This window comes from Ruditapes philippinarum, unplaced genomic scaffold, assembly GCF_026571515.1.
Source record: "Ruditapes philippinarum isolate M1 unplaced genomic scaffold, ASM2657151v2 ctg1558_1_1_1_1, whole genome shotgun sequence".
Lineage (NCBI taxonomy): Eukaryota > Metazoa > Mollusca > Bivalvia > Venerida > Veneridae > Ruditapes > Ruditapes philippinarum.
Genome location: NW_026866998.1, coordinates 198,885 through 220,681, shown reverse-complemented (window position 1 = coordinate 220,681; position 21,797 = coordinate 198,885). Strand labels below are relative to the sequence as shown.

The window sequence follows — 21,797 nt, the reverse complement described above, 5'->3', positions numbered from 1 at the left end:
CCTAGGATAATCTTTAACACTAAATTCTTATCTCCCCCTACTAAGCTCTTTCAATGTTATCTTGCTAATCTGGTACCAGTTGTAGTGAAGTGTACCTTTGCTCCCTACAATCATTGGTATTCAGGGCTACCCAGCTTTAAACACTTAAGTCACCTAATCCAAAATAATCACCAAGTAATTAGATACTTGTAGGTTTATGTTCTGCTGTTCTGAATTATAATTAGAAACATTGTGTTTACCAACAAAATAGCACTGATTTTAAAATAAATTGTTAATTTGTAAATGTAAAACAAACAATTTCCGATTCTTTTATTAAGGAAAATAAAAATAAATTTGCATAAAATGTGTACTTTGTTTAACAATCTGTATTGTTTTTAAAGCTGCATACCTCCAGATGAAACAAAATATTTCAAGCAATGATTTAACTTGAGCAAAATGTACCAAGATTTATATGAAAAATTTAAAAAAAGAATTAAGATTTAAGTAATATTATAATTTGCATTATTGACAGATTTTGTAGAATTTTATCACCATATTTCTACTGCGTGACTGACACATTAAGGGCTATTTTGGCATATTTTGACCACTTTTTGGTAGTTTAGGTTGATTGTAAGTGCCATTTGCATTGCAGAAATGTGTAAATTATTTTCTTTGTTCCTTTCACAATATTTTACTTTTAAAACATCTTTGATATACTTTAAAATTAACATGAATGTTTTAAAGAAAATACAAACAAACTTGCATAAAATGTGTTCTTTGTTTGTTTAACAGCATGGTTTTAAAAAATATTTAGTACGTTTTCTCTCAATTTTGCCGAAAATTATATAGAAAAACTCCTGAAATTAATTATACAATACACTTAAAGTGACATTATGCTCATATTTTCATCATCAAGCTTAACTAAATTGACAACATATTTCAAAAGACTGCCTGTTGTAATGGTGATTTACCAACAGTCTATATTTGAAAACGTTTTGGTTAGAATATATATCATGCCTAAAATATCAGAAGACTGCCCCACTCTTTTTATAAATTGACTGTTTCAGGTAAATTCTGATAGATATTTTGAGAAATTTCTTTGGGCCATGTGTGTTATTTATAGCTCATGCGAAATAAAATTATGAAATTGAAAGGAATTCTGACAAAATGTAAACTTGTTCTGACTTAAATCTGTTCATTCACAATATACCCTTGTACGGGCATAATGTCACTTTAAGGGAGTTGGGACTGATTTTAATAAGACTGTGTTCTGAATTCAATAATAATTTAAAAAGGCATTTTCATGTCCTAAAAACTTTCAAAAATCAGGAGCAGTATTTTTTGTTTCGGTATTGATGTTTCCTAGTTAGTGGGTTTTTTTTTTTGCATCAATTAAACCTCTTATTAGATCACATGACCTACATTATGTACTTAAAACAATGCAATCAGCATCAGACCTTCATCTTTATTGTTTATTGCAAAACAATAACCTCAATTTAAAATTGCTGACTCAGCAGATATTTTACTGCCTCATTCACTTTCAGTCGTTTGACATCATTTGGAAAATAACGCTCCGCTACAAAAGACAAATTATGCCACTGCTAAGTTCTTCTATTTCATATAAAATTAATGATAATAATAAAGAATCATCATAAGACTTTTTTTCATTTTACAAAATTTTATTTTTATCCTGAATTAGAAGTCAAAAGTTGATGATAATGATAACTATGACCAATAAAAATCTTTTAATTCTGAAGTGTTTATAATTATAATACGGTGTCTGCTACGAAGGTCAAATATTTTTCTTCCTTATTGTTTCTCGTCAGATAACATTTGTCATAATGTATTAGCCATGCTTAATTAAGGCTTTGTTAAAAATAATCACACATATATAATTATGTAAATGCTAAGGTAAACTCATAATCCTATTACATGTACATCCAAGCTGCTGCTGTGAAATTGAACTATATTTATATATATATCCATAATATCTATGTGAATATAAGACATTTATAATGTATTTATCATATATTTCTACAAACACACAAAGTTTCAAAACACGTCACATCTCACTATTTTAATACTACTACTTTCAATATGAAAATCGTTTGCAGATTGTTTACTACATGTATATTCCCAGAATTTTATAATCCTTTGATTATTTAAATAGTAAATTCCAAAGGCCATTTTTATTTTGCTCCACAGTTTCAGGCTTTCTCAACGTTTTTTTTTGCACATATACACACATTTTCTTTTATTCTCGCTCCACTTTTTTCACAATTTTAATATTCATAATACTGATAACTGTATTTGATATTTATTTTTGTGTTTGCACACTTCACCGTGTCACATTCAATTATTATTGTTGTTGTTGTTTTTGAATACTGCTGAGCAAACAAGAATGTTGTTTTTTTGGGGTTTTTTTAGGCTCCAGACAAAAACTATCTGATATAACAAAATGATAGCCATATTTACACGCAGATTAAATATCTTAAACATATATCACAATTTATGTCCCTAGGCAGTGACAATAACTGGCTGACACAGACAACAATCCGTCTTCATTTTTTTCACTTTAGTTTCCCCCAATTCAATTCAGTTTTCCCTCACCAGATCACTCATTTACTGAATGTAATTCCTTGTAATTCCATGACTGCTGTAAGAGTAATTTTCTCTTGTTTACAACACACACACATATAACCACTTATGGTAGGTCCATTCATTTTATTTCCCGGACAGCACTTTTTCCTGTAAATTCCTTTCAAAAGCACTTTCTTCGGTAAATTCCGTTCAAATTGAAACTGATACTATCATACACATTTCCTCCAACAAAATGCCAAGGTATTACTACCTTTGGTCACTTTTCAACCCATTTTAATGGCAGAGTTTCATTCTCTTGTCCATGGGGGAACACTTATTTTCCACTTGTTGCCATGACGGCAATTTTTCTGACCTTGACACTGCTCTACTGACCTTGCCAGCAACACAATGTCAAGGTTACGCACTTTAACCTCAGCCATGACATTATTAACACATTCCATTGTTCAGTGTTACTCTGTCATACAATTTCATTGCACAAGTACACAATGTCTTTCACAGTATTGTTCTTTCACTTGGGTGGGAATGGGTGCGGCGACTGGGCTTGGCTTGCAAACAAAGCTGAAAAGAGAAAAGCAAAAAAATACATTAACCTAATTTATTATAATAAACAGAACAAATGATTCTTCAAACTCTGTATAAGTCAATGGGTGGAAGCAAGCTTTGAAATAAATTAGGCTGTATCATGCAATTTGAAGTAAAAAATCTAGGATATTTCATATCAGAGCACATAATAAATCCTTAATCAAACCAGATAATATAACACACACAAAAAAACAACAATAAACAAACAAACAAAAACAAACAAACAAAAACTGTTATACTGGAACTTTCACTTATTATATAATATGACTTATATTGTTTATTATTTTTCACAAATGCCAGATCCTGAGTGTACAATATGAATAATTGTTGAAATCATATTAACAAGATCATTACAGTTCATTTCCATGAAAAATACATTTTCATTCCATTAAATTAAAGGAAACCATGAATTGCTATTACTGGGCAAAAAAACATTTCTCTTTCATTACTTGCATCTCATCAAATCTCTTTACAAAAACTTTGGAAGCTTTATCATCGGAACTCTTTGCTGTGTTTTGTAAACAGGAATAATTTGAAAACCAAGAGCTAAGGAAGAACAAAAAAAGATCAGCAAGGTAAAAACACATATCCCAAACTTCATCACTTCAAAACTACTCCCACAGCTGCAGTGTCATGCCTGTCAGGAATATTGTTCTTATCAGATATTTCAATCATACAGGCCTCTATTCGTATCTAAACATGAATCAAGTGTAACCCTGAAAACTAATGTTCACTGTTTGTTTTCAGTTGTCAGAAAAGGCTTTTTATGCATAAAACGATAGTGTTCTTTGTTGAATACGAAATTCTCTACCTTGATAAAACTTAACAAGACCGTAAAGTCAAATTTTAGAATGTAGAAATCACTATAATAGCAATATAGTTAAGTTTTCACAAACGTTTTTGGCAAAGCTCCAACAAAAGATTATTATTTACTACCACATTACATCCAGACAATCTTTAATCTTAATGTTTCATATTGATGGAGAATAATTGAAGATTACAGTGGAAATAACTTATGAGCTTATATAATCATATAACCTTGTCATTTAATACAATTATATACAAACAAATTTCCTAGTCTGTCAGGGTCAAATTACCGTGACATATGCGTTTTCATAACCTGTATTATGTTGATATCAACTGAATTTCAATCCTCTTCTTAAATTAAATCACATATTTTCTTTCAGGGAACAAAGAGACTCGTTATTAATGCCAGAAGAAAATTATAATTCGCCAGATTTAAGTTATAAACCAAACCTGTTAACAATAAAGTGTAATGTCGAGTTAGAAATGTGCCTTCCAGAAATAGCTATTATAAAAATATATAAAAGTCATATAAATGTAATCATATTTCAAAGTTTTGCAAGATGGGTTTTGCTTTCATCTGGGAAATTATGCTGTAAGAAATTGTCATAAAGAACACAAAAGCATAAACCAGATTGGATTTTGACATGCTAATATTCCCATGAACGTTCCAGGGAGTGTATCAAGCAGCTCTGATGTAGACATGCTTGGTTAGACTAAAATTGTAACAAAGAATATGTTCTGTAGTTTTGTGCCAGGGCAACATCTGCAGTGTATCAGAAGAAAGCAAAAACAGATAAACACACACACACCAACATTAGTAGTGAGGCGAAAGTTTGCTGAAGCCAAATTTTCTCTAAACAAATCAGACAGACATGAGAGAATATAATTATAGAAGTCTTAACATCGGGCTAGAAATGGAGTAGAGCCTTCAAATTACTCCTCATCCATTTGCCGTGAGCTGTAGTGATTTATATCTCGCACCAGTCATATTGAAACAATTCTTTTTATCTCGGCTGAGAGCTTTGTAATCAATGCTTCAACATCAGCACTGATTTCCAATGGCTCTAAACCAAAAGCAATAGAGAAAGAGAACAGGAGATTTCGCTCTCCGACTACGTTGCTTTGTTTGTCTCTCCGTAATATAATCTTCCGGTAATAAAAAATATGAAACATGTAATACTTTAGTGGAAGAAAATCTTACAGTTGATAATCAAATACAATGCAGATAAAACGTGATTTCGCTCTTCAACGACAGCTTTGTTATCAAAAGTTATCATAAAAATAACATGTGATGGAGATACCTTACAAAAATTGTACTTTGATCCTTGCTATGTTTAGAAATCATTTTATATAAACTTCGCTTTGACTGAACAATTTGGTCCAATTTTTTTCTTCTTTTTTTTGTCTAACTGCGGGAAAGCAATTTAAGAGTTAGAAAATTATATAAAATATATGCTATATTTTAAAGGGACTCCACAGTGGGTTTTTGACATGGCAGGACTGGAAATAATTTTTCAAGATTATTGTTTCATTAGCTGTAGGTCTAGACCAATAATTTGTGTGCCAAATTTCTGATCATTCGCTCACTCCATATTTCCAGAATAATTATTCTCATTGTGAAAAAAAAGACCAAAAATTGCTCAAATCAGGCGAAAAGAAAGCACAAAATACGATTTTCATTTTTTTTTTTAAAACAATAAGTTAATTTTCTTTTTTGCATATTTTTCTGTGTTAAGTGTCCAAGCTGAACTTTGTAATTAAGATATTCAAAATTTTAGTTGTAAGATTTTGACCTCTGAGTTCCTTTAATGGCTATATAAGTGATGATAAAAGTACTTCAGACGCACTTTAATTCCAACGGAAAATTTAACTGAAAATAGTGAACTTTAATTAAATCAAAATGCGAAAACGAATTGAATCAAAATTCAAACACCTATAAAATCAAAATTCGAACAACATAGGGATATATCTTTCCTTCTAAAATATATATTGCATCCTTTTTTTTTTTCGAAGCTATAAAAAGACCGACTATGAAAAGAAGCATTACAACTGACTTGTCAGAAAAGAAACATGTTTTGATGAAAAATCACCAAGGAAAAACCCGGCAAAAAATTTAATTATGACACCAGTGAAGAGTACTCTACTCTCTTGCAAGGAGGTGCATTAAGTCTCCCAGTCTCATATGTTAATAAAAGAAAGTAGAATGAATAAACTGAATCGATATTCTGATCAACAAGATTCTAGGCTAGGAGGATTTTTCTTGCAAGGATTGTTGCCCCGAAAGCATTGATGAAATATCCTTTACCAATTCTCCCCATATTTTTCTGATATTCTTCTGCAACTGTTCTCGATTCTTGTTCAAATAAACAGAGGCAAAGCTGGCTCTGACTGTATAATTACTTTATCAGTAAATTGGTAATTACCAGCAACATCAGCCTGATGGTTATCACACAATTCCGGGGAGGAAATAAAAACATTCGCCATACCGTATTTCTTGTAAAGCATTAAATTTCCAAAATATCAAATCTGCTTTGGTTAAGTGCAAATAAATACCAGAGTTGTGTTTTCAAGATAAAGTTTGTCTTTATTTCATCAATCTCTTTATCAAGTTTAAACAAGTTTAAAGTATAAATAGAGCTGGTGCTAAAGGGAGGTGGAAGGTGAAGGGGGGGGGGGGGGCTTTCAAACCAACTAGCTGGAGGGGTTTACCCATATGGGAAGTAGCCCAGAAATCCTCAAAGTACCAAGAGGTAATTATTTAAATACTTGTGCCATTAATCTACACTTTCAAAACTGGAGCGAAAAATACCTCTATTTTTTTTTTCAACATATGCCAAACAGTTTCAACATAGCAATATTATAAACAAAGTTACGAAAATCATTAAAGTCTAGTAATGATGACAAATATCAATTTCAAAGAATAAATTCACAAACACAAGAAACGCATGCCGACCTAACAAGTAACTGTGTGCGAAAAAATTATCTGTAAACCATAAATTTGTTATTATGTTAAGTGAAAATTATGCCAATAATAGAACGAAATGATGACTCGCAGAATTTACGGCAGATTTTTCGCTGCAGTTGTAACGCCGCCTCTAACTTGATTATGCCTCAACACTTTCAGCAAACCTGGCAATTTGGACTCATTAACGTAATTACAAGCAGCATTAAAGATGCATGACATGCAAGGTGATCATTAACTTCCGCAAATATTTCACCATTCGGAAACAATGCCTGATCAAATAAAGAAAGCAATAAAAAATGAACCGAATCAATTCTCTCGTAATGAATTTATCAAAATATTAATAGATTTTCTTCGAATTTTATAGAAATTACATTTTCTGTAAACAATAGAAATTACATTTTCAGTAAACACTTTTAAAAGGTTCTTTCAATTCCTGATGTAAAGTTTAATGTGCTATTGCTACATATTGAACCTATGAAACATTGCTTTTTGACACCTCCTGGTTTTTTAATCCTAATGAAGGTTATAAAACTAATATAGCCAAAATCTAACCTCAGTGTTGACCTGTACTTTTACTTGTAAGTTACTAAGTATTTGTGTAATTTCTTCAACAATTTTAAGACAACTTATACATTTATTCATCCTGTAAAGAACTTTTGTGGCAAAAAATGTTTGCCTTATCAACTGGGAGACTTTGGTACAGTCAGCATATTTCAGATTTCATAAATTTGCCTCATTAGGCTTCAAAAGAAAATGTCTAAAAATCTACAGGAAGTATATAACTAGTTACAGGCTGTTTCATTCCTTCATTTAATAAATGAGCCGCGTCATGACAAAACCAACGTAGTGCGTTTGCGACCAGCATGGATCTAGACCAGCCTGCGCATCCGCGCAGTCTGATCAGGATCCATGCTGTTCGCTATCCGTTTCTCTACTTGTTATAGGGTTTGTAAGCAAACAGCATGGATTCTGATCAGACTGCGCGGATGTGCAGGCTGGTCTGGATCCATGCTGGTCGCAAACGCACTATGTTTGTTTTGTCATGACGCGGCTCAAATGATGTTGTGCTTCAGGCACGAGGTAACTTACAAATAAGGACCTTACAACCAAGTACTTACAACCGTATCATATAAAGCACAATGTAAAACTTCAAAGCCATACAAAAAGAATCCGTAATCGCTCTCAAGAAAAGGAATGATACAAATCAATTAAGACTTCTTCAAAACATTTTCGTTTGTCTTTCTCGTAAAGATATCGAAAACAGTTCTATTGGTACTGTACAAAGGCAATGAATAGCAAAAGGAATCGGCAAGAAACTATTCAAAAAGTGAATTATGTATGAACCTCAGACAATTTCTCCTGGGACCCTTCACTATAATGACACTGGTTTTTAGAACTCTACCGAGACACCAGCACGGTAGTTTTGACATAATGTGAATTCTACAGATTAGATAGCTACACTGATGGAGTGTTTCCAGAGAAATCTCCGGCTGTATTGTGAAGTGGAATTATTCCGAGCTTCATAAAAATTTCATTGTTCACATGACTGTAAGCACTTTCCTGTCAAAGAATGTTTCACTTTCTCAATAAATGATGAAGAAATCTGTCTCATGACATTGTATATGGGAGACATTGTAAACACACCGCTAATGCATTGATGTTACGCTAAAACTCTGTTTACAACAAAAAACGGGGCAAAAAAACACACAGAACCTGTAGAGCATGAAACAATGTGCAAGTTTCTGCTCTTATAAACGATGAAAAGAAAAAAGCATGATATCATATAAATAGAATCTGAGCACAGTCATTATTCGATATCAATCAATAAAGCATATCTATTCCTTCAATAGTGCCGTTTTATCATCTATTGTACTTATAAGAGGCTTTTGAAATGAACTTTCTATTATTGCCGAAGTTAAAGTAAGCAATGTTTGATATAGCAATATTTATCTTACTATCATAAACTTTTCATTCAATGACAACCAAACAATGCAAATACAGTGTAAACATTTTTCCGCCAAATATTAAACACTATTTAAACGTACAGGGAGCGAAATATTCAAATACACAGAAAGAATGAGAGCTAAATAGCAAAATATCAAGAAACAAGTCTAAAGTCGACCACATAAATATAATTTCTTCACTCAGGTAAAGAATTTGATACAAGATACTGATATAGCTTTGAAATGCCACAGAATTAACTGTCAATCATCAGATAAAAGATAATATAGTACACCTGCATATTTTGCTATCGCTCTTTAAGCCGCAGAGACTGCTTTTGACACTGCTTTTGTAATAGCACCTTCGGGTATCTCATGTTAAAACAGAATTATTGCAATCTAATATATATATTTACATATCAGAATCTCTACTAATTTAATTTTTTTTACAGTATTTTGAAATCTGTCATTGTTTCCTTAATGGATAGATAATAAAACAAGTTTTATACGACAAATAACTATAAACACAGAGAAACACAAAATAATCTATTCTCAGACAGGGTACTATAATATTTGAAATATTAACATTTTTTTTTTGCAGTCTCCATAATTTCCTCTCAATATCAATATGTCAATATTATGACATTGTTGACATAATGAGAAAAAATAATTTATCATGTTATTATCAGATTAAATCACTTGTTTTTTATTATAGTTGTTATTATTAAACACATAATTATGTGCCTAGTGCGCAACAAATTTGTCATCCAGAGGTCGCTGGTTTGATCCTGGGGCAAGTAGAAAACTCTCCGTTGGAATGGTCATAGTGTTTTGTTGGTCTTTTAAGTTACACCAACACTGTGACGGTCATATAGTGACTTTAAAGCTTAACTGGTCGAGGAAAACCTCAGGTGCCCGTCGGGCATGAGCAGGCACCTGAGAATAACCAGCGACCTTCCTTTACCTAGCTTGCAAGCTTTCTCACATGAAAAAATTCAGTTAAGATTCAAACCCACATCGCTCAAGGACAAGTGATTTGAAGACAGGAACGTTAACAATTTCGCCACAGAGACCAACCAAAGTACAGTTTTATCACTACCACGCCCATGTATGTTACAAATGAGACAAAAATACTTCAAGTAAGTAGGTGGTAATGAATAAACATGAGACCTAGTGTTATAAAAACTCTAGTCTTTCAGACTTTTATTAATATTTTTACTTTCTAACGTATTGATTTATCCCATTCCTTATGCGTTATATCAATCTTGTTCAACGTAATTTTTCTGCAGCATTAAATTGGTATATGTCTATTTCTAACAGCAACAAAATGACAGCTCATCGTTTCTGAGAGTGTAAAAAATTATAATTATATTCCGAGGAGTTCAATACAACAATGACATAAAAACACGCTAAATGAAAGATTACCAGCAAATTGTCAGTGTTCCAATACATTAACAAATTCAACAAATGTTTTCTCTAGAAAAAATAATACAAATAAAGAGATCAGTGTATGGCAGAGGATATGAGGGAAAAAAACCTTTATCAAACTAACGCTGGCATCTTAATGTTCATAACTCTAAATTGATTTGTTAACCGCACTACTCTTCAATCTTGTACTCGGGGAAAATTGTTTCTGTCAAACAGGCTGATAGGCAAAAGGTTAACTCCTGTTAACATTACAATATCTGGTATTCTTCAAGAATTCTCTAACTTGCCAGAATCGCATCTACCATAGACTTGAATCGATGCCAGGGCCCTGTAGATTTCGTGCAACCTCAGTATCACCATGATTAACACTCCAAGTTAATGATTATAGCTTAGGTAAACAAGAGCCTAATCTTAACAACACAGTAAGAGATCCAAGGAGAAAATAAGAAAGTCTCGGAGAAAAATTTAGACATTGGAAACTTCACTGCATCATTTCGGTTTCTCCGAATGATCCATATGATCCGGCTAGAAAATAAGAATTTCCGGTGAAATACTATTTAAAGATACGAACACAGTGTACAAAACAATTCAAGGAATGGTATATAACATGGTTAACTGTTTATATATACCATGTTTATGTTTATATATACCATGTTCATCATATAAGCCGTGTCATGACAAAACCAACAAAATGGGTTTGCGACCAGCATGGATCCAGACCAGCCTGCGCATCCGCGCAGTCTGATCAGGATCCATGCTGTTCGCTATTAGTTTTTCTACTTGTAATAGTGTTTGTAAGCGATCAGCATGGATCCTGATCAGACTGCGCGGATGCGCAGGCTGGTCTGGATCCATGCTGGTCGCAAACGCATTACGTTGGTTTTGTCATGACGCGGCTCATATCGAGATTGTTCTCTTCTGTTGCCCGATGATTATCAACATTTCAGAGGAAAGAAACTTGGCATCCCTTACTCAAGAAGCGATAGATCATGCAAAAACATTATTTATTATGTCATTAAATTTCAATCTTTATTTCGAGATCTGTTTTATCAAAAACAAAAAACAAAAGTAGCTTAAGCGAGATATCAAACATAGTGACTAAAGAGATTCAAAGTAGTATGATTTCAGTAAATATCAATATATATGATCAATCGAAACTGAGAAAGAAATGTATTTCGAAATAAGAAAATTCTAGTCCGAAGTTGGTGTAGAGGACAATTTGTACCTGCATTTAAGCCATTTATAGTTTTAGAAATGTTCATTGAGAAGTTCAGAGATGCTGAATTTGGCAGGCCATCTGCATATAAGTAGTGCTTTCTGGCTGTGCGTTTGGCCATAATTGCCAGATTTCATACATGACTGCGTCAATTTTTTATCATCCATAGGGATTTAAACTTTAAATGCTAAATCATTCCCCAAAGTTCTTAATCATTACCTCAGTACCACTGTACCAGCCAAAACATGATTGATGTGATATTTAATAAATCTAAGAATGACAGAATGTGGTTTTATAGGAATTTGATATTTTACAAAAATTTGTGATATTTTGATAAAGGCGTATTAAGGCGAATTTTGCTTATATTAAATATCAAAATATATCAATCAGCTTGAGATCTTCAAGCCTCCAAAGTCTGTTATCAATATCATAATATAATATATCCTTATCAAACGCAACACCATAAGGAGATATGCATGGAGATTCATAATCAAATGTACAAGGGGAATGACAGAAAATTCTGTTTGCCAAAGAACAATTGATCCCCGAGAAGCAATATCCATCAATAATGCAAATGGCTATCATCTCTACAGCTAATCCATTTCACTATATTGTCAATCAATATAAACCTTTCTCTCATTTCTCCTGCCTAGGTTTTGAAGTTATATACCGACACTGCTAGGCTTCGATCAAAGTGTCATGGCATCTGTCCAGCTATAACTTTTTTGCAACTTTAAGAAATTCGTGTCCTATCATAGCGGTATATTTTAAACTGGAGCGGAATTGAATAGTCAGAAGTAGTCTAGTTCCCTTTTGATTTAAAATTTTTTCCGAGTGTTATTATCTTGAGTATCAAAACCCTAGATATCTTTCGAAAAACAGCTATTCTCCGATTACAGCCCAACTGAATCATCTTGAAGTTTAGTTTTTTTCCGCCTCTAACATAAATTTACCAAACCGATAACATCAAGAGTAGAAATGAAATAAACTGGAGAATGTCAAGATTTTACCATAAGCTTCTTAAAAAGCAGCAGTACAGTAAACCGGTCCTGGTCAATATAAATGACCCTGCCATTCAATGGAATGTGTTTTATAGTACATTGTACATGTCCCATGACGGCCATCAAATGATATGGTAAATAACCAATTAATTATTATTAACATTGTTATATTTATACAGCCATGGTGTTGGAGTTATGAAAATAATGCAATTATCGTTTTCAGTTTTTCCGAACCATGAAATTTACATCTTTTCCATTTTAACCATTCTTTTTATTAGACTTCTTCATTCTGTTGCCTACTCAATAAAGATGTCATGTAAAGAGTATATTAATCTTAGTTGTTATATACAGACAGGTTTTATTGTGTACTTCCTCGGAAAAAAAAAATCAGTCTGTTCAACAGTCACCGAGCCTAATTCCTCATGGGGAAAAATTCAATATCGCACATTGACTTTAAAGACACAAACATCAAACAGCGTAGAGAGAGAAAAAAGAATATCTGCTGTTGGCTATATAATGACAACTGGGTTAAATCAATTTCTTATTAAAAGATAAAAAGAGATGCTCAAGTCCTGCCTACTTATTTAGAATACAGAGAAAACTTTTGTATTAAAAAGATCATGGGTGATAATAAAATTTCAAAATAAACCGCATTAATATGGCTGACAGGTTTCTGAAATAGTGAATACGAAAAAAAAAAAATCTTTGAAATGCGTGCAAGCAAAAAAACTTGACTGGCAGTTTAATTCACATATATGTTTCTATTTACTCGCTTCCTTCACAAAGCATTACAAAAACACATGTATGGTTTTTTGGTACAATTTTTTTGTAACTCTATTCATAACGCTTTATCATAAGTGATTTACGATGCAGGGAAGAAAAAAAGTCTTGCTTTTTTTTCCCCCTCTTCTAGAAATCAAATATGAAAGAAACGAGGGGAGGTTTAAAAGAAATGCCGGAGTTTTTTTTACATTAAAGTAATCTAAACTTAAGTTTATGGTGATAATTATCTTTTAACGACAACCATTTTATTTCCGCAGCGAATTAAATTACAATATACAGAATGATTATTATATATAAATGTATTTAATGAATTTCAGAAACTCAAGCCAATGGGGAACCTTCATTCTTTGTATAAATCATTACACTCATTTCCTGCCAAGTTTCCTTCTGAATCGGTTTTATGTTTTCTCCGGTTTTATGTTTTCTCAGTACATATCACTTTTCATCACAAAATTGCTCTGATTGAGGATTTTCATGAAACAGAATGAAAGGAAAATCATACTGCCTTAAATTATCCCATCTGACCCTCTGACCCATAATGCAACACTATTTGACACTCCCACTTCCTGTTTAAAAACAATATTACAAATCTTCATTACAAGTCACTTTTTATCATCCATGAAACTGACCCCTAAGCTTTGAAGTTTCTGATTTAATTCCAGCATTAAGAACAGCAATTATTGCTGGGTGTTTTAGGGCCCTTATCACCCAAAAGAGTATATTTATAAAGACTCTTCCTAAATCTTAAAACACTTAACACACTTTCAACATTTTCCTCCCATTAAACATATAAAAATATTCATTGCAGATCTGCAGTACCTAATTTGCAGTGAGTGCTGTTACATATTCTAACACTTAACCTGCTGAATATTGTGTAATGGATTCGCCAAGAAATTTGGAAGAGACCATTCAAAACTTGTAAGGGATTTCAACAAGAAAATAGAATAACAAATGTACCCTAACAAAATGTACTTAAATACAGACCGAGTATAGTCGTTTGAAACTTTACGCTCTTAATTGTCAGTCTAAATTTAGTACTTTATCATTAATTATAAAACATTTAATCGGGCTGTTTAAAGTTTCTCTTTCACCCAGTAATAGTTAAAATTCATGATCAATACAATTTATGCCCCTAGCTTGCATTAATATAAAATTTGAATGCATGATTCCATGAAACACCAGAGGACACAACACCCTAATCTAATACAAGGTTCACCTCCTTAATTCATACAATGTGATTAGTCAACAGATTAGCTGCTTTCTATTGGCAAGTGTCTGATTAATTCCCTTTAGTAACAGTGTGACCTTCTGTCGCCTGGCGACCCCATGAGATCAACAGTCAACTGTCCTTGTGTGAATATTGTGTCTGTCAAGATTATAATTCATCATCTGTCAGCCATAAATATTACAAATGACCCTCCATCCCTATGCTGGGTGTTAAACGGTCCGCAGCAAACAAAATGATTTCTGGCCAGCAAACAATACAAATAATTACTTGGTCCTAATAGCCATTCATTAACAAAGAATCAAGTGTTGATGATATTTAATTTATTTCTGTCATAATCAATACAAGCTTTTATCGCAAAATGCATTATTTGCATCGTTTATGTCAACAATGTTGTCAATGATAAAGTGTCACATTAAATATATTAGGACATAAAAAAGCAACAACTTAAAATGGGATAAGCAAAAAAAAAAAAAACGCTCAAAATTTATTTCCGAATAAAAGTGATACAACATCAATTCAATCACACGCCAAAATAAAACGCAAAATTTACATTTTTTGCATCGTTTACATAGTATGTATATAAATGCGTTACTGTAGACGAAGAGTGTCAACTGTAAATCAATACGCAAAAAATAACATTTAGTTCACAGGGTACATGTAAATCTATGCCCCACACCAACGATGATAAATGATTGCCTACTAAAGAAATCACTCTAGGAAAGTATGACAACACTAGATGAAAAGGACCCAATTTAACTGCCAAATAAATGCCACTCTATTTTATTACATATACAATTACATGATTTATTTTTCCGTTGGCCCGTAAAGATACATACAATTGTGTAATACAATTTTATAACAAGTGGTGCTTTTTACGAAGAGAATGCATTACAAAAACGTACTTCTTCAACTCCAAAACAAATCCTTTATAAAATTCCATATGGACTTCGGTAACAAGATGTATTTAATACAGTAGACAGCCCATGTAATTTGTAAATGTATCAGCAATCAATATATCTCTGGGACTTTATATTTATAAACAATAGTCATATATGATCACATAAATACATATACGTCAGTATATATACCTTATATATTATACATAATCTTATATAGCATAAATAAAATTATGTTGTTTCATCGAAGTATTTTTTTTATATGCCAGCTTTTAAAATCTGTTTGAAATCAAAATTTTGAAATGAACAAAAATCAAATTACTTCATTGCAATGCAATACATTTTACCTCACTTATAATGACCCATGAAAAGGCTGTTGTTAATTATTTCATTCACTTCAATCTCTTACATGATATCATTTACAATGAAAGCTTTAACTGCCAAGTGCATTCCATTAAACTTTATAACTATAGATCATTTAATAAAGATTTGTTATTTATAAGTCAATCATAATAGGAGTTTTGCTTCATGAAAAATTAATTGAAATAAGACAGTAAATGATAAAGCGTAATATTACAATATAATTGAACACGAGACGCTCCATAAATTTTCAAATTAATTACTATCTGCTCTCGATTTACGTCTAAACAATCAAATGAAGTCTTGACGCTAATATCCGAAATATGAAAGGGATATCCTTACATACAAATTTGAAAAGCTTATCTTCAAATGTCATTGAATTCGAGAAGGTGTTTTGCGTAAATTACAAGTCCTCGATATTGAAAACCGAGTTTTCGAAATGAATGTCAACCTTTTAAAGTGGTAACGAGATTTTTATCAAAATTATATTCATGTTGCGGTTAAAAGCGAGCGAAGCTTTGACAAAATAATGAGTCACGTTGAACTCGCTTTTTCATGATATCGTTAACCAAATCAATGTAACCTCGGCAAAGATGTTTTCAATTCAATGAAACTTTCTCAAATAAAAAAAAACGACCAACAATAAAAATGAAGTCGCCTACTTTAAGAATGGTCTTCTTTACATGGTTATTTTATAAAGCAAAATTCAAAACCAGAATAAACTAGCATGTAGCAAGTTTTATTTAAATATCACAAAACGACAAAATATTTTGCCGACAAAAGAATGCATATCACAACAGATTTGGCTAAAATGTCAAACCTGCCATTCTGTAAACACAAAATGAACGGCAGAAAATTAATATTAAATATGAGGCGAACTACAAATTTTCTCATAAAAAGCCCATTTCAGTCCCGCTGCAATCTATTGATTATTTCTCTCTTCTACATTTTCTGACAAGAGATTATGAATTGGTTCAATATAAATTGAAATATTATACAGTTGTAACAATGATAAATTTTGAGAATACGCTACATAAAATACTCTTAAAAGCAGCTTTTAAAGCCTCGCTATTCAGAGAAACAGTTCTTATTATTCATAATAAAACTTGACTGAAGCACTTTTAACATATTCCAATATAATCAAATAGGCATTTACATTATTACAATACTTTTCCATTCCAATATCGAACAAACTAAACATAAAAGCAAATACATTTAAAGAAAAACTTAAACGATTCAACCATTACCCCTTGATCAGCTATGTTCGAAACTTCCAATTTCAAAATACAAAATTGACGTACCAAAAGTATAGTGCCTAGTAAGACTGCAAGGATGTGCAGGCTAACTTGGCTCTATACTTGTGTCAAAGACATATCACTTTCGGCTTAATACAACAGATTTGATACATAAATCCCCAACAAACCTTATTACTATGTTATCAATCATTGCTGGTATAACAAATGCTTTTTTTGTTCTTAATTTTTGCTTTCACCTAATTGTTTGCATAATACACAATCTATTTAAATTTTATAACATCATTAAGCTAAATGAAATCAAAACTCACAAATTTAGAAACAAATAAAAATGTTTCTTATCCATTTTCACTAATTTAATTGTTCTTGCTTCCATTTAAATGAGTTTTTCTAACATTTACGTTAGGCTTAAACAAATTTAATGATAATGACATTTTACAAAGAAAACATTATGGGTCGAAACATTATTTATAAATTGCATTTAACAGCCTCATATCAGGAATCATTTAAAAAACAACCGCTACATATCATTTACTTACCACTATATGTATCATAAACTGGGGAGAACCCTGGTGGTCCTTGTAAAGGAGGCCCTGCCTGAACTGGAAGGCCCGGGCCTGGCTGCAGCACATGAGTGTGATGGTGTGTATGCACATGTCTCTGAGGTGGCGGTGAATTCGTAAAATCCCTATGTTTATCATATGTACTTGTAGAAATATCTGTCGGTTTGACCGGTCCCGGAGAAGAATTCCGAGACTTGGGCTGCCCTTTTTCTGACAGTTCATGGATTTTATGCACATTACTATAATATGGTCCATGGCCACTATCACCTTTTTTCAGGTCACTTTCACTTGAAACAGGACCTGACTTTTGAGCACTTACTTTTTCTTTTTCATCGTCCCCAGGGGGTCTATATCCCATTTGTGAGGGATGAATATATGAATTGCCCGGATATGCACTTACAAGCGCTGGATTAACACTATGATTTCTATACATTGGATGAGATGGGTCCATTCCAATATAATTGGGATGCTGCATATATGGATAGGTGTTCACATACTGATTATATGACGGAGAACCTGGTAAACTTGAACTAGACGAGGTCATCGGACTGCCTGATTTCGAACTACTTCCACCAGGCCTTTGTTTAGGCGTTTCTGGGTTCCTAGTCGGAGTTTCAGACCGGTGTTTGTCTGGTATAGGTGTCCGAGACTTCTCATCTACAGATTTCCCTGAATCAGAATACTTATTAGCACTTAAATCCCTCACATGTGTATCCCTAACCTCTCTCAACTTAGATTCATTACCGTTCGAATCACGTTTAACACTATTATCTCTATCCCTCATATTTGCACTTTGTAATTCCACACTAGCACGGAGACCCGACGACATACTCCTTGGGTTATGTTCAATAATCGGTTTAGTGCCGGGAGCCTTCGACGTTAAATTTTCTGGCCTACCTGCACTTTTTCTTGCTAATTCCATTTTCTTTCTTTCCTCTATCATTTTTTGTTCTTGATACATTTGATGCCTTCTTCTCTCCTCATCCTGCTGCTTTTTGAACCTTTCATAATCATGCCTATTCTTATCCATTTCATTCTTCAAGTCAATATTCTCTTTCAGAATCTGATGCGTTTCATTCTGCTTATCTCTGAATGACTGATCTGATTTCATACCTGAAACTTTTTCTTCACTTTTTATATTTTCATTTCTTTCAGCATTCTGATTTTGTACAGGTGAAATCATAGATTTCTGCAAACTATTGTCATCCTTTTTACTTAACATAGGCCCCACATTAGATGACCCTTTTGCATCTGGTCCCCTGTTAAAGTCTCTATCTGGTCCCGGTCCACCTTCTCTGTCTGGCCTGCATGGATCACCTCCTTGTGCCCTACGCTGGGGATCTTCCATCATTTGCCTCATGTAATTACCAGAGTCCATAGGGTACATGCCATTTACCATGTACTGATATTGCACATGCTGGGGTAAAGACTGAAATAAATACATTTGGTGCATCTGGTATTCATGGTACTGCTGTGATGAAAGATTATTAGGAGGGGGACCAGACATTGGAGGCATGGGGCCTTTCGGTCTTGGTCCATTTCCTTCTTTTTCTTCAGGCTTCTTTTCAACTTTAGGCTGATTTTCTGGAATTTTCTTTTCAGTATTTTGAGGATTTTTATTCATGTCTTGATTCGCCTGACTTCCCTGTGCTGGGGTTCCACTATTTGAGCCAGTGCTTTTCTGACCTGGTGACATTTCATTCATTCTGTATGGAGAATGGGCATAGTACGAGTACATCCCATAGGGAGGTACCATCTGACCCTCTGTTTGCTGAGGTGGGGTTGCCTCTCGCTTTTCCTCTTTCTTGTTGGCATTACTAGAGTCTTCCTTATGTTTCTGTGGACTTGTGTCAGAAGGAGCTGCTGGTGAAGCGGACTCGTTTGCATCAGATATATCAGAATATGCCGGACTTTGGACGTCATCGTTCAATGCACCTTTATGATTATCTGGAGTGTTCACTTGAAGTGGTGAACCAACTTTCAGAAGGTTGGGGTTCTGACCACCTCTGGAATGTGTGAGATCAACACCTTTATGCTGATGTGGTGTTAGAGAATGAGATCTAGGTATGTCTCCCATGCCAGGTCGCGAATGATCTTTATGTCCACCGCCCTCTCGTTTACCTTGATCAGACTGCTGCCTATTATTTGGCATGGGATTTGTTTTTATAACGCCAGTTCGTTCAATTTTAATAGTAGGCTGTTCAGGTTTACTTTGACTATTACCATTTCCTGAACCTTCTTTATTTTTCTTCTTTTGTAACTTTTTTCTATCTTTATTCAAATCGGCAAGAACTGGATTGATGTTTTGTGGTTCTCCCATAATCGTCGGCTTAGGCTGAATAGGTTTCAACTGAGGTGACACCTGCGTATGTGACATCACTGGTGACATGTTTGAATGAGTCACTTGAACATTTGACAGCACGGTATGACTTGGTGCTGGAACAATAGGCCTATTTGCTTTAGTTACACGAGTATCGGGCGCTATTTTCGGTTTGATATCTACAAGTTTCGAGTCATTTTTCTCGCCCTGAGACACAGACTGAACGACTGATGTGGTCATAGTGGATGCTGTCGGAGATAAAGCTGATGTTTGACTAGGTATAGCTTGCACTGAGTTAGACGTTACTTGACTAGAAACTGTAACATTAGCCGTTATATTACTACTACTGTTCGATTTAGAAATACTACTCTGTGGACCAGAAGTTTTACCATTACTTTGGGTCACTGGTACTTTATTATTTGAATTGTTCTCTTTCTTCTTTGAGTTATTATTTGAGTTATCACATTTAGAATCACTTTTATTTCCTGTATCCTTATTGTCAACATTACTCTCTTCTTTTTCACCTTTTTTCACCGCGTTTTCCACTTTATCAGACTTTGTTTTATCTGAAACTTGTCCATTTTCTTTATTTGTTTCCTTCTTGCTTGCATTATTTTCCTTCTTAGCCTCTTTCTCTTTTCTTACAGAGTTTTTAACAACACTAAGTGGTATATCTTCAGTGTCCATTTCCTCTTTGATATCATCTACTGAATTGCTTGAGTTAAACCCAGAGTGAGCATGTGACTGATGATAACGGAGTCCATTAGCATTTTTATATTTTTTATTGCAGTTGGCCTCGGGACACTCCAAATAGCCCTGTGTATCTGCTGGGGGTGTTTCAATATTTGGCGTAGGTGCCTGAGAGCCTGACCTACTTCTTTTCGAACATCGCTGCTCAGCAGCGGATAAGTCAATGTCTTGTGGGCGGCCCTTTCTCTTAACTCCGCCCACTGATATATCCGACTTTGCCGGACTTGGTGGTGCAGTGAATGTCTGTACATTACTGCCTCTTCTACCTTTTCTCAATGTTCTTGTGTCCTGAACTGGGGTATTAGCTGCCCCGCGCCTTTTACCTCGACCTTTAGGAGTCCTTGATTCAAACTCGATTGTCGGTGAATCACAGTTGAACCTGGAAATATATAGAGAACCAACTGGTTACAAACTTAAGCCACATGATCTGAGACAGTAATCAACCATAACATCAATAAGTCTTATCACATAACGTATACTAATTTAGACATTATTTTCCTAAAATGAACAAATATTTCATAATGCAAAATTAATTTTTTTTTTCATCTGGCTGAAAGCTTCTATAGAAATATGAAATCATTTAGATAACTGTTACTATTATAGGAAGCAGACACATTTCTAATACTGCAACTGTTCATCTGACAAGTTGACCAATTCAATATAATTATCCACATGGTTATGTCACTAACGAAAAAAAACTTTTCTCAGAATGTTAATGGAAAGGTCATCTACAGAGTGAACTAAACAGTCACACTGTCTCTTTAGTTCCTTCTTGATATTTTTTTCTTCTATTTTCCCACCAGTTTGGAGACAGATTGACAATGAAAAAAAAGCAGGGAAAAAAACAAGAAAAAAACCCAGATAAAATGAATTACAAATCTTTTTCGCATATTGTCCAGACATGGTGATTGCATTTATGCATCTTTCAGGGGAAATATTCTATCTAGATTGCAATTAAAATAACCAATATAAGTGTCTACACATACTGCAGACAAATGTCTGAACCAGAATCTAAGTATCAATGTCAATTATTATTGGCTTAACATAAAAGATATGACTTGAGACATGCTGCAGCCTGGGACAGAAGCTTTCAAAAAGCTAGGTTTTTTCACCAAGAAAAAAATA

General features: G+C 33.5%; 1 protein-coding gene and 1 long non-coding RNA gene across 5 annotated transcripts in view; one reads left to right on the top strand and one right to left on the bottom strand.

Moving 5' to 3' along the window:
* Positions 1-722: 722 nt before the first annotated feature.
* LOC132734433 (uncharacterized) lies at positions 723-1,449 on the top strand. The gene is made up of 2 exons (XR_009626316.1): positions 723-864; positions 1,218-1,449. It is a non-coding gene; the product is annotated as an uncharacterized LOC132734433 (long non-coding RNA).
* Positions 1,450-1,637: 188 nt separating this feature from the next.
* Positions 1,638-21,797, bottom strand: part of LOC132734432 (zinc finger protein 608-like) — a 42,612-nt gene continuing 22,452 nt past the window's right edge. For all 4 annotated transcript variants that reach the window (XM_060721170.1, XM_060721172.1, XM_060721171.1 and 1 more), the window contains 2 exons: positions 17,579-21,051; positions 1,638-3,138 (listed from right to left, as the gene is read on the bottom strand). In XM_060721170.1, coding sequence (XP_060577153.1) covers positions 3,089-3,138; positions 17,579-21,051 — 3,523 coding nt within the window. In that variant the 3' untranslated portion in view covers positions 1,638-3,088. The remainder of the gene's footprint in view (positions 3,139-17,578; positions 21,052-21,797) is intronic.